The sequence below is a fragment of the Phycomyces blakesleeanus genome (assembly GCF_001638985.1).
Source record: "Phycomyces blakesleeanus NRRL 1555(-) unplaced genomic scaffold PHYBLscaffold_6, whole genome shotgun sequence".
Lineage (NCBI taxonomy): Eukaryota > Fungi > Mucoromycota > Mucoromycetes > Mucorales > Phycomycetaceae > Phycomyces > Phycomyces blakesleeanus.
Window position 1 is genome coordinate 1,104,829 of NW_017265139.1, and position 14,252 is coordinate 1,119,080.

The 14,252-nt window shown below is 34.6% G+C and overlaps 4 protein-coding genes across 4 annotated transcripts; 1 reads left to right on the forward strand and 3 right to left on the reverse strand.

The window, feature by feature from the left end:
• Positions 1-144: 144 nt before the first annotated feature.
• On the reverse strand, positions 145-2,211 carry PHYBLDRAFT_186124 (C2H2-type zinc finger transcription factor; the record flags this gene model as incomplete). Its single annotated transcript, XM_018439195.1, has 3 exons — positions 145-1,032; positions 1,315-1,563; positions 1,939-2,211. The coding sequence occupies 3 exons, from the start codon at positions 2,209-2,211 to the stop codon at positions 556-558; spliced, it is 999 nt and encodes a 332-aa protein (XP_018294131.1). The 3' UTR covers positions 145-555.
• A 4,940-nt stretch (positions 2,212-7,151) lies between these two features.
• Positions 7,152-7,460, forward strand: PHYBLDRAFT_143077 (hypothetical protein; the record flags this gene model as incomplete). Its single annotated transcript, XM_018430931.1, has 2 exons — positions 7,152-7,255; positions 7,307-7,460. 2 exons carry the CDS (start codon positions 7,152-7,154, stop codon positions 7,458-7,460), a joined length of 258 nt encoding a protein of 85 aa, XP_018294132.1.
• A 1,259-nt stretch (positions 7,461-8,719) lies between these two features.
• PHYBLDRAFT_59624 (hypothetical protein) lies at positions 8,720-10,565 on the reverse strand (the record flags this gene model as incomplete). The annotated part of the gene is made up of 5 exons (XM_018440532.1): positions 8,720-8,842; positions 9,195-9,541; positions 9,623-9,970; positions 10,024-10,114; positions 10,545-10,565. 5 exons carry the CDS (start codon positions 10,563-10,565, stop codon positions 8,720-8,722), a joined length of 930 nt encoding a protein of 309 aa, XP_018294133.1.
• Positions 10,566-11,171: 606 nt separating this feature from the next.
• On the reverse strand, positions 11,172-13,122 carry PHYBLDRAFT_166066 (apses-type HTH transcription regulator; the record flags this gene model as incomplete). Its single annotated transcript, XM_018435359.1, has 5 exons — positions 11,172-11,392; positions 11,654-11,773; positions 11,844-12,160; positions 12,233-12,365; positions 12,465-13,122. 5 exons carry the CDS (start codon positions 13,120-13,122, stop codon positions 11,172-11,174), a joined length of 1,449 nt encoding a protein of 482 aa, XP_018294134.1.
• Positions 13,123-14,252: the final 1,130 nt, after the last annotated feature.

Genomic DNA, 14,252 nt, shown 5'->3' on the forward strand with positions numbered 1-14,252 from the left:
ATATATATATATATATATATACATTTATATTTGAACAACAATAAACAATAGCATAGTATCAATGGTCAGATTCCCTTTTTTTCTTTGGTGGTGATTTTATGATGTTATTATTATTATTATAAAAAAGTATTATTATATTTTAATCTTTTTTTTTAATGAAAAGAATATTTACAAACAAAGGGGACAAAAAAAGGTGCAAGGATGATGTATATATAAGTGAGGTAAGAAGAAGACAATTATAATTGTAATTGTAAAAAAAAATGGGGAGGTGAAAAGAAGGATGTAAGAGAATTAGAGGCATAAAAAAAAGGGCTAAGAAAGACGGAGAAATAGATATTGTTTGCACAAAATAATAGTAAAACAATATATATATAAAAAAGGTTTTGGAGGTTTGAGAAAGTAAGCCAAATAATAAGCAAGGCAGAAAGAGAGTCAAAAGGAGAGAGTAGGGGAAGTATAGAGTAAGAGTAAGAGGAGGGAGTGTAGACGTGTAGACGTGTAGACGTGTAGGGAGGAGAGGGAGTGCTCACAAAGAGAGGGGTTTGAAAGAGGGGCTTAGTGGTTACGAGGTTTCTTGAGCGGTGAATCTGTGGCGTTTTCACTGATGAGCGAACGCAAGACTTTGTTTTCTACTTCGAGGTCGTGAAGACGAGATTTAAGTTTGTCTGCTTCCGAGAGACGTAGACTAGAAAGGGTTGCTTTGAGGGAGATGTTTTCCTGGTAGAGACGAGTCCAGATGGGGTCAGTGGACTGGAGCGGTGGTAAGACGCGGCTCTCATTGGGAGAGGCGGCGGTGTTTCCAAACCAGGAAGATGATTGAAAAGGAAGGGCTGGTGGGTGTGGAGTCGGAGAAGGGGGTGAAGGATGATTGTAGATTGGCATCAAATCGGCACTTTCCGATACTGGTAAGGAAGAAAGTGCACTTGGCGAGGGCAGCAGTGAAGGGGGTGATGGGGCACGCAAGGAAGGTGGGTCAGACACATTTGGAAATATATTGTTATTAACATTAGTGGTGTGTTGCGATGGTTGCGGCTGCAGGGGTTGCGAGGCTGGAAAGGGGATACAAAGTTGGGGGATGACAGGCCTAGAAGATGGTTGTACTTGTTGTTGTTGTTGTTGTTGTTGCTGTTGCTGCTGCTGCTGGTGTTGCTGCTGCTGTACTTGCTGTTGCTGTTGTACATGTACTTGTTGTTGTTGTTGCTGCTGCTGCTGGTGTTGTACTTGCTGTACTTGTTGTTGCTGCTGTTGCTGTTGCTGTTGCTGCGACTGCGACTGCGACTGCGACTGTGATTGTAGTTGCTGGTGATGGCTTACGCCACGCGGCGGAGAAGAAGGCGTGGCGCTGCGGCTGCTGTTGTTGTCGTCACTAGACTCACTAGGTCTCTGTTGATGCACAGCACTACACGCTGTTCCTCCTTCCGCTCGGCGATGGCGATTCAATGCGTCCAGGCGGGCAAAAGATCGAAAGCAGGCTTTACAAACGTGAGGTCTTTCACCCGTGTGTAGCTTTTGGTGTCTTTTCAAATCGTGGTGGCGTCTGAATAAATGTTTGCACACATCACACTATAAAATATAATGTATATATATAATATAATATAATATATAATATATAATATATAATATATATATATATTTATTTATTTTAGAAAATTATTAGTAAACTTGGATATATAAATATATTAATTAATTTATTCAAAAAAGATATTAATAATATATATATATATTTTCCCTTTTTCTATTAAATCCTAAGCTAAGCCAGCCATTTGGCTAACCAGCTTAGACCAACACTCAGAGTCCAATACAATTTAAACTAAATATACATATTTCTTTATCCCAAGATATTGTTTTGTTCAGGACACATCCAAGAACAGTAATGATAGTAATAATAGTAATATAAAACCCAGCGAGAGAAAGGACAGAAGTGTTTGGGATACATACCTGGAAAGGGCGTTCGGAGGAATGGGTTGTTAAGTGGGACTTTAGATTGTGTGGCCGGCTAAACGTCTGGTTACATTCGTGGCAGGAGAACTGCTTATCGGTTGTGTTTCTTGAGTCTGTTTGGACAGCGAATGTTCCATAGAGTCCACCTTCAGTCTTTGTCTCGCGATAATCATCGAGTGGTGTGACGGGGGTGGGGAGATAGTTTGGGTGGTCGTGGTGTTCAAGGGACTCGTGTGTTGGTCGGTCCATCATCAATTTTACAGTTGTCATATAAAATAATGCTTTTAATGTAATTTAGTGCAGTGCAGTGTAGTGTAGTGTAATATATGATATTTTGTGTAGTGAATAAGTTGCTGGTTGGCTTGCTGGTTGATTTTGCCTATCTTCTACTTTAATATTTATATTTTGTATATTTTGTATATAAGAGTAAAGAACAAGAAGAAGAAGAAGAAGAAGACGAAAGAAATAAAAAAAAATATATATATATAAAAAAGGGAAGAAAGAAAGAAAGAGAAAAATGAGCAGTGGGAAATGAAGACCAGCAAAAATTATTATAATAAAAAAATTATAATAATAAAATAAATCAGTGATGTTCATTGGATGTTGAAATAAAAAAAAGAAAAAATAAATAAATAATAGAAAAATAGAAAATTATAGTTTATTTTAATTGTGAGGCTGGTTGAATTTTCTTTTTTTTTCTTTTTGGTTAAACAAAAACCGGCTCATGCGCCTGTCTGGACTTTTATATATATAAAAAATTATATAGCATCGTGTGCTTTTATTTTATTTTTATTTTGGTTCAAAATGGAAGGACAAGAATCTCTATTGTCCATCAAAATACTCTCTCTATTAACTACTATATAAACCACCCAAACAAATAACAACAATAATAATAGTATCAATACCCCCCTCTTATACTTTATACTGTTTCCTGGGTTAATCTATACAATATCCAGAATCATCATTTTTGTCCACTCTTTTACTGCTTTGCTCATCCTTCCTCTTGTCCACTTGTACTCTTGTAGGTTTAATATACCAAGAGACTATCTTCTCGACAAAGGAACACCATCAAATGTATATCTTTGTATGTGTTTGTACGTGTGGAAGTATAACAATATATTTTGCCAAGATTTCTGAGTTGGTCCCCCACTTGAATATTATTTCTTTATTCCTTGCATGTGTGTGAGTATAAAAGAGAGAGAGAGAGTAGGATAAGGTTGCACCAACAACCTTTGTCTAACCTGGATTTAGGATATTTGTTCAATTTCTCTGTTCTACCGCTGATATCAATTCTTATATTCAAATTGGAATTTGTGTAGAAAATAATTGAATCGAAAACAAAACAGAACGAAAGAGAAAGAGTCTATGTGGTTGCCAAACTAATCGATCTTAAAGATGACATGGTCAATGCAGTGACCGCTGCCTCTCCCATAAATAAAAACGATAAAATAAAGCTTATGACCTCATACTCATCATAATCAGCATTGATAATTACTGCTGCTGATATTCTTTCCCTTTTCATAATATTTCCTCTTTTTTTTTTTCTTCGTCTTTTTTAGTGTTATTTTGGCATAGTATTCTGTTTTAAAAGAGGCATTGAATGGTATGCCACAGTACCAATAAGTAATTATAAATAACTATAGGTGTACAACGCTGTACTCCCCTCCCCCCTCTTTTTCTATCATCATTATTTTTGGAGGATTTCCCTTTCATACATAGTATATTTATATTCAATAATAGAAACCTTTTTCTTTGTGCAATATGTCTTTATGAAGGGTCTTAATACTATGCACAACCACCCTTTTATAATTAGATATCATTGTTACTATTATGACAGCTTTGGCAGGGTCACGTGATCGATATCGAGCCTTAATTCATTAGATCCAGGGATCTTCTTTTCTCTCTCTCTCTCTCTCTCTTTTTATTTATTTATTTAATATATATATATATATATAGTTATACGTCTTTAAATAAATATACAAGTAGGGTAAAAAAATGCAAAGAAGAAAAGGGAAAAAAAGGGCTGATGAATTTAAGTTTTATTTTGTCTTACCTTTTTGGTTTTAATTTTTTTAATTTTTTTTTTTTGCAAACTCTTTAATTCTTATATCAGTAACCTAGCAACCATTTATTAATGTATGTAGGGATTTATATATTAAAATGGACGTATACTTTTGTTGTTTTTATTTCACTCTTGTCCGCGCTCTTTTTTTTTTTTCTCTTTCTCTCTACTTTAATTTTTATTTTATTTTATTTATTTTATTTGTTCTCCAGCTGTGACACGGGCTGGATTTTCTTTTTTTGTAACAGTGCCAAGCCGGTCAATGTGGCTTTTAGCGGATTGGCTCATTGACCCGCGCCACATTACTCCCACCACGAGAACCACATCAACTATAACTCCGACTACGAATTGGCGGTGACCTGCCTATCCCATTTAGGGAAACTAAGGCGACGCCTCGTACAAGCAATCGCACAGAAAAAAGAAAAGAAAAAAAAAGCTTGTTGTAGTTAAAAAAAGATCTCACTTGATTTCACTCCAAAATTATTCAAAAATGGTGGCTGACCCTTTTTTATATATTTATTTATTAATATTTACTGTATGATGTGTATCATGCCTAGTGTCTATTGTATTATATACTTTTTTAACTTATTCTTCTATCACTTCTTTACAAAGATATATGTACATAGCTATGTATATATATGTATTAAGCCTTTTTCCGCCCTTAATTATAGTCACCTACTGAAAATAAAATAAAAAGAAAAAACATTGGTCGGATTTCAAATGTATATATATATATAATTTTTATTATGAAGATGAAGATCAAAATGAAAAGGAAGATCAAAAAGGAAATGTTTATATATATAAATTTATTGATTTATCAATATACGTGTGGCAATTAATGAAGAAAGAAGAAACACAATAGTTACATATCCCCTTTGTGTCATTTATATGATACCGACCTTTATTTAAGAAATATAAGAATCCAATAATGCATCAAGTATACGAGTTTCCACAGTTGGAAGAACCTAAATGACGCTGTGGCTGATGTGAAACTGGAAGAAGATGAATATCAAGCAATCTATTTACACACAGATAAAATAAAGGTACTCAATTTACCTTTCTCCCCTTCCCCCTTATGTCTACCTTTCTTTCTTATAAAATAAAGAGCCACGAAACCCTAAACAAACAAAGTCAATATTAAAGAGATCCTGACTCGTATGAGCCTCATATTAATATTAATATTAATATTAATATTAATCATAAAATAAGCCTAGTCTAGTTTGATTTAACCTAGACCTAGAGAACCCGCCACAATCGTCATTCTTTAAACAAAGACTAATTTTATATACAATGTACATGGGATAATATATTTTTCATTCGTTTCTTCTTATTTTGCTACCCTTATTACTGTTCCTATTAATATCATTATTAATATAAAAGATAAGAGTTAGATCATGAAAATTCCAAGCAAACAAAGGCCAGATTCATCAAGATTGATTATTGAACCAAGCGAACCACGTATACACACCAAAAATTTAATTTATTTTCGTTCATTTTATTCTTCTTCTTCAACTCCCCAGAACATAAATCCCTTATTAAGCAACCTCTCTTTCTTTTGGAATAAAGATCAAATGCAATCCATTAAAAAACACAGAGACTAAGATATCAAACTTTGACTTATTTTCTTATTGCTGTCAGTTCTAATCTAAGATTCTCAAGGACAAAAAGAATATTTTGCAGTTCAATACAAGGAGAGTGACTTGGTTTTTTTCTGTTTTTCTGTTTTTTGTTTGAGGTGTATCCATGATTCTGGAATCCAATAACACAGTATCGAGGCACCTTTATTGATTCTGAGCAATAGCAAAAAATAAAACGGCAACTGTCAACAAAAGAACAAAGGTTCTATACAGACCATGTCTAAGACAAGAGCATCGTGTTAGACCAATTACAAGTTCCAGAGAAATACCATGCTCGAGAGAAAAAGAGTCATGATAAAATAAACTTTTGCTCCAAGCTGGGAGGCAACATAATCGAGATAGAAGCGCCGTATTTAAATGCCTACTTTTACTACTATTAGTATTGCCTTTACTCATTATTTTTATTCATTTTTTCTTATAATTTGGACTTTTACCAACATTATCTAGTTTAAAGAAAATCGACGATATGGAAATGGCAAAACCACAGTATCTTTTGATTGCTTGAGCTTAAACAAAGCAGAACAAAGCAAAAAAACAACATACAAATAGACTCTATCAAAGAATCGACTATAATAGCCGGCATCTATCAAAATATCACTTCACTCCGTGCAGCTCAATATGACAATGTATCTCTTTTATGATATACATACCTTGCTAGCCAACATATCCTATATCTGCCAAATTATCTTTAAGAGCTGTAATATAAGAGCAGCTGGTGCTTTTGATAGTTATTTTTATAGAAAATATTGAAGGGTTGTACTTTGTAATGTATCAATACTTGTTCACTCTTCTTATTTGAATTCAAATCATATTTTCCACTATGAATACAATTGTGCGTGTGCGTATGTAATAGCGAATAGAGGGTACCAAGCATTTATTGATATTCAAAGTACAAAAAGACTTGTCGATAATGATTATTGTTTCATAAATACATCCAAATTGAACTTTTCTATCCACAGCCTGTGTAAATACAACGAAGACATTGCTTGTGTACTCAATTCACCACACCTTTTATGTCTCTCTTTCAAACACACATTTTTTATACCTTTTCGTCTCTCTTCTTTTTTATTTTATTTTTTCCTTCTATTTCATTCCGGTGCATCTCCTTTACAATTTCCATACAGATTAGCCAAATTCAGTTATGAATTTCACGCCATTGGCATTCTTAAGAATTATTCTGAGTTTTCCTAATGGACTTTACAGACAAATAAAGCCTATACAATTCAACACGGCGATCAACAAAATTATAAGAGCACCCATATTATATTATATTAATCTTCAGATTTCTTTAACTAGATTAATTTTTCTTATAAAGGAGACTTTCTAATTACAAAATTAACCTCTTCAATCAAGTAAAAAAAAAGTCCAAACGCGTGTTTTGTATTAAAGACGATAATAATTAAAAAAAAAAAGGCTTTATTTATTTATTTAAAGAAATATACATAAAGGAGCTATTTTATTTTATATGATTTCACTTAATGTTTTTTTACTAATGTAAAAAAATAAAAAGCATGACACCAAGTTCTTTGTCCCCGCATTACGCGGCTCAATCTCCCTCAGGACGTAAACCTGACTTGGTAGCGAAGGAGGTGTGGGAATGGTGTTCATCCGTGGCGTAAGACAACAACCGGGTTCATCCCAACTACCCTATCTCATCACTGAGAAGGGCCTGCGAACGTACCAGAGAAACCTACCACAAAGTAGCAGGGTCCAGCGTGTTCGACCACCAAGCAACACCGTCAGTTCCAGAGAGCTTCGAACAAGGATTTCATGAAGAGTCGGCAGTAAACTCCACTTCCTCCCCGTCCTCCACTCAATAAACTTTCATGATGCTAACTCGGCGGCAGCTTTTTTTAAACATTGCTCGTCGCCATTGTTTCAGAAATTATACAATTAAATTCACAATTCAGAACAATGTTGATCTGCGCCTCTAAGAATTAACTAAGAAGCTAGAGACGACGCACTTCCGCTTTTTCCTGCACAAAATGGAAAAAGAGTGTCTCCCAATCACCTATAGGTAGCGCGTCAAACTCAACTACAGGCAATCAGGGGGTACCCGTCTCCAGAGTATAAAAAAAGCTAAAGAGAAGAAAATCGTGTCGGTTGAATGGGCTTTATTTTGATATACCCACAGTCTGCGACTAAAGTTTGGGACTGCGCTTTTTTTTGCCAGGGTGTTTTTTTGACTCCCACGTCAGAGCAGTGACATAGCTGTAAACTCTTTTTTGTGAGTTTGTGTAACTTTTATATGACAGTAGTAACAGCCTATAAATTTCATCAAAAAATCTGTACAAAATACCTTTGCAAAGTGAAGTAAAGTGAAGCAAGGAAGTAAAAAGAGTAAAGAAGAGTTTAGTTTTTATCGGTGTAGCAATAATTCTCAAAGGGGAATACAAGTTTCTATAACGGCGATTTGTAGGTTACTCTAAAGTGGTCTGTGCACTTTTTGTTCAAGAACACAAGAAAAAGCTTTTTTATTTATTTTGCTTGTACAAGTAGATACAAAATACACAAACAGTTACTAGGAAAGAAGCACACGTTTCTTTCAAAGCGATACTAAATAATAATTAAACGGTAGAAAAGAACGCAAAATACATACATACATATATATTATCTGGATCACATCGCAATACGATAAGTAGCGGAATTGTGAATTTCAGGTTGAGTTTTATTGAAATGAGGTTATACCGATAATTGAAGGTGTCAAGATTATTTAAGAGAATGAGTGTTTGTCAAAAGATATTTGAGGATGATGGTCAGAAAATAGTAGGAATTACCAATATTTTTCTTTTAACAAAATTTAAATACTACTAGTAGTCCTATATGAGTAAAAGCTGAAACCAATTAGCAAATAAATATTATTGAAGACATCAAAATCTATCCTTTTATTAGGTGATGTAAATGGCACTAACAAGCTAGTCATTTCAGACTATGAAGTGTAAATTAAATATCCCGGAAAAGAATAAAATATATATCAAATTTGTTCATAAAATTCAAAACTTCTAACTCGACTCTTTCGCTTTTGAATAGTATTGGAACAAGTTTATTACTGTGATTATTGTCAGAAATATAACACTTTTCAATATTCATAGGCAACAGAGTCCAAATACACCTCCAGCTTATTCAAGCCCAATGTCGACTTGTTTATGAACAGAGTGGGGTAATTGACCAAGATTGAAATATACATTAAAGACATTTCTTCCTGTATAATGCTTATAATTAATCTATTTTTTTTTGTTTGGCTTGCGTATGTACATTTATCCTTCTATATCCCCGTATTGTCCAAAATCTCCAAAATCCTTTTTCTTGGAAAGCCTGCGCCATACAATTCAAAAATAAAGTCGGTTTTAACCAAACTTCTTTTGACCCTAAATGCTTCATTTTTTTCTGCCACTTCCTTTAGCTTTTTCTTCTGCAAGCTCCAATCTCTTTTCTTCTTCCATTAACTTTTTCCTCCAAGTAATCCTTTGCTTCTTTATCCTTTCCATATTTAGTGTGTGTTCTTCTTGAAGTTCGAAACGTTTCTTATCTAGAGAAAGTTATTCTTCCTCTACTTGATCGAAATCCCTAACGAGCCCACTTATATCCATCATAATATCTCTATCACGAACCCCTTTCCTGGGTCGGTCGGCCTCAGAGGAATCTACATTAAGAAGCTTAGGTTTTCCTTCGCCCTCTGCCTTCTTCTGATAAAGCATATCCGATTCCTTAATGTATTCAACCACATTGGTTCTCTCGGAATTATCGATGTTTCTAAGACCTGCTTTTTTCCAAGGAATGGGGGGGCCCCAAGGATAGGTTTTGACTGTGGACGAGGAAATTAAGACAGGGTCGGTCTGTAGATTAACACCCATTACTGGAACGAGATCGTAATAGAAAGGGAAAACTTTCATCATTAACTCTACATAAAGAAAGTTAAGTAAAAAGTATATATATATATATATATATATGTGTGTGTGTGTGTGTGTGTGTGTGTGTATACCCATTATAGTGTTTTCAACGAGTTCATTTGGCACCCCATGACGTTTCATCCCTTCTTCAATCCGCCGGAATTGAAGTCGGTGAAGTATTTGTGACTCAAGGAAATTCTGCTGTATATGCTGGATCTTTGCGTAAATGGCTTGTTTTTGACAGAGAAGGATTGCACACTCTTCCATGAGTTCTTTAATTTCTGTACACAGGGCATCTTTTGTTTTGTCTTGTGGATCATCTTTTTTCCATCTCTTATAGTTGTCCTTTTTGCGTAGCCAGGAAACAAGGATCCCTTCAAAATCCGGTGCTACATTCACACAATCAATGTTCAATTGTCTGTCATATTCGCAACTAATAGCTTTTAAATAAAGTAAAGAGAGAGAGAGAGAGAGAGAGAGAGAGAGAACCTACAATTATGGATGTCTTCAATACGTTCATCGTGGTCTTTATGACGCTCAAACGTCAAAACAGATACACGACCAAATCCTAACCGTTTGTTCCTGCATACAGAGCATCTACACTCCTTTTTAAAGATTAATTTGAAAGTGGGGGGGGGGGGGTATTTTTTATATAAATAAATAAAAAAAAAGTAGTTGAGAGCCAGGTCAAGTGACTTGGGAAGTGAAATGTTTTAAAGATATAAAATGAAATTATAAAAAGAAAGGGACGAGTTAGAATGGTGGCCCGCTCAAGAGGACTACATTAAGAAGAAATACCCCATTTATCTATGTTTATAAAGCAATCATGTGTATATATGTATATATATATGTAGTTACCTTGATCGCTAAAGGTTTACTCGTGTAAGCCTAGATGCTATATGATGTGCCATTTGGTCCTTAATTTTACCTATTTTCCTACAGCCTATTTTCAATTGGACACAATTTCTATCTTTTAGTAAATACAAGATTTAATCGCTGTTTTGACAGTTGAACATTTACTTTTTCTAAAGACATAACGAGAGTGGCACTGATATTATATCTTATGCTTTTTATATATATATTTGCTCAATCCAGACAAAAATAAAGAGGTCATAAAAGAAATAAAGAAAGAATCATTCTCTTATTCACCAATTAGATTATTATTAATATTAATAATATCTTTATGGATCCAATTGGATTATATTATAGAAAATTTATTGGTGGATTAGTTAACAATTCCTCCTTTTTCGTTTTTCATTTTTTTTGTGGGTTTTTTGTTTTGTTTTTATTAAAAAGAGACTGGGCAAATGTTTTGTGAAAATACAGTAAGAAATCACGAAAATTGTGATTGTACAAAATGATTAACATATAAGAAATTATACAGCTATTAAGAGAAAGTAAAATAAAGAAAGAAAGAAAGAAAGAATGAATGAATGAATTAATTAATTAATTGAAATTGATTGATAGAAATTGATTGATTGATTGATTGGTTGGTTGCTTGGTTAATTGAAATTGGCTGATTGGTTGAATGGTTGAATGAAAGAGAGAGAGAGAGAAAAAAAGTATTATTATTATTATTATTATTATGTAAGTAAAAGAGGAGGGGTGGGATTTTGTTTAAAAATAAAATAAAAATGTGCATTAGTTCTTTTTGATGTATTTTTTGACTTTCTTCTCGGGTAAATGGATCTGAAAGGCACTCTCTAGATCCTTTTGTTTGTGTTTACCCAAGGTCTGTTCCATGCCAAACGTTGAAGGGAGATCGGTCAACTGTAAGGTGTGCAAGGACTTGGGTAAATGGTACAAAGATGATTCATTCTGAGAACCACCAACAGAGTACTTGTACTTGTAGTCTTCAGACTCTAGTCCCAGATTATCACTGAAGCGTTGAGAATGTGACAAGAATGAACGGTGCTGGTACAAAGGAGAAGAAGAAGAGGAAGATTCTGATCCAAGGTCGTGTAAGGTTGTATATATTTGCTGCTGCTGTTGTTGTTGTTGTTGATTATGATGCTGATGCTGTTGATGTTGCAAGGTTGTTGCTGCGGCTGTTGTTGTCGTTGTCATTGTTGTTGCTGTAGCTGTAGCTGTAGTTGCTGGATAGGATTGTCGGTATGACACACCACTGAAACTTGTCCTTTGAAGTGTTCGCTCACACTGCATGTACATAGGTGTGTCTTGCAAAAAGTGAGAACTCAGCAATCCAGGGACAGGGCTATATGTAAACGGATGAGGTAGAGACACTGTTTGTATAAATATAAATATATAAAGAAGGGGTTGGGTTGGGGTTAGTAAACATGCCTGAGAATTTACACACACACAGATATATATATAAAAGAGAATGCTTGCCTTCAGACTGAGAAAGCCTGGGTAGGCCTGTGGTGTGTGAGGTGTCCCATGATGGAGCACATATCGATTCACAAGTAGTCTTGGTGCCTTTTGCTGTGTGGAGATTCTTGTTGGCCGGGTGATCGAGGGAGACCAGCAGATAGGCCGATGGATCGTCTGTGAAGAGGGGGAACAGCAGATCATAAATCTTAAATTTCATGGCCAAGTATCGGGCGCGTGAAAATGTAATCCTATTAGACTTGTTAGGATGCTTTTCTTTTTTATTCTGGATAATTATTAAACTATATGTATATCTATGTACATGTATCTATGGATATAAAGAAATAGATAAAGAAAGAAGGCTTGATATTTACCAAACACCCTTGAGATGCATTGCTCCTACTTTGACTACCACCCGGCCCTTTTCATTTTTTAGGATTCCATCGCGCTTGCCTCGAGACATGCCCACCACGTTGAGCAATTTGGTACCATTGATCATATCATTATCTATTGAGTGAGGTTTGTAAATTAAACTAAACATTTTATTATTTGTTTGTTATCGAGCTATTTATTTATTTATTTATTTATTTATTTATTTATTTTTACCTTGTCTTCGTGCAACACACACATTTTGAGTGTCTACCTGGTAACACACTGTAGATTCATCCTCCCATACTGTTGTGGTGAGCTTTGGTCTTTGGATCGGTAGACCGGTGAGAGAAGTGGTCGAGGAAAAACACGAACTGTTCAGGTTTGAGTAGTATGGTCGATTGGGTTGGTAGCTTGTGACTGGAAGCGGAGGACTGGCTGACCAAGACAATCCGGGAGAAGACCAGTGTGATGAGAGGTACGATGCTGGAGTATATGTTGATGTGTGTGTAGGGGTAGGTGTCGATGTAGCTGTGGCTGTAGATGTGCCAGTAGATGTAGATGTAGGTGTGCTATAGTGAGTGTTTGTGGTTGTGGTTGTGTTGTTTGTGGGTTGGTGGCTATTGTGGCTAGGACTGGGACTAGAGGTAGACGTGGAAATAGGACTCGAAGTGGAAGTGGAGTTGGGTCTTGTTGTCTGAGCGTTTATTTGAGTAGGGGTATGAGTGGGGCTTGGACTTCCAAGAGAGCTTTGGTGTGTGCTGTAGGGCTCACAACCAAGAGGACTGCCTGTGATGGGCGCAGAAGAGGGAGACATTACGGGAGAGTTGTATTGATTTGGGTAGATGTCCGACAGAGAACTGTACGGGGTTGCTTGGCCCATGCTTTGGTACATATTGTCTATGTAGTTATTAAGAGAGGAAATCAAAATGAGAACAAGAGGTAGTGATAGAGCAAGTAGAAAATGCAGAAGATATAGAAATGGTAACCAAGGTAATTAATAGAGAAAGAAAAGAAAAAGAAAAAAGAAAAAGAAAAGAAAGTAAGATCGACTTAAACTTATAGATTTGCAAATCCAACCAAAAAAATAATAAAACAGAATTGATTTATTATTATTATTTTTTGAAAAAAAAAAAAAAGATTTAGCACTGGACATGTTAAAAAGAGGTTGTTTCTATAGTAACGTATTAATTATTATTGCCCATAATATAAATAAGTAATATATAATATATATAAATATTTATACTAACCTGTACAATATATTCTTATTCTTATTCTTACTCTTATTTTTATTTTTATTTTTATTTTTATTTTTATATTTATATTTATATTTAGTGAATTGTGTCTATTGGTTGGCTTATAAGTTTGATCTTATTCGATAGAATCTATCTTTGGTCTGCATTAATGTTTACCTCTAAAATAATAGTAAATCCCTTTTATTTTATTTTGCTTGGCCTTGTTCATCACATCTTAAACTTGCTGTCCGACACTCCGTTATTTATCTTATTTATTATTGTTTATTTATTATTATCATTTGGCGCCTCATCCCCCTTTATCCTTATGTTCAAAGTATCCAAACAATAATTGAAAAAGGATAAAGTAAGATCCTTATTTCTCAAAATACTAAAGCTCGATACCCTATCTATTTATCAAAAGAAGAAGACGATAAAGAATAAGAAACTAAAGAAAAGAATAAGGTGCTGGTTTTTCTTTTTCTTATTCTTCTTCTTTTTTTCTGGTGGCAAACTATATATATATGCTTAAGATTCCATAGTCGCCTTTGAGTCTATATTGTGTGTATTCTCAGGGGAAAGCGGAGGAAGGTCAACTAAAGGGAAACGAAGGATAGGGAAGCGAAAGGGTTAGAGATCATTATTTTTGGGTTTTTATTTATTTAGTTAAATAAGTAAGTAAATAAGAATAAGAAGAAGAAGCTTATATATAAGAATAGCAAATAAAGAGGTAGGATATAAACAAAACTGTATACCTGAGAGTATTTGACATGATGGCTGTGCTTCTGCCTTG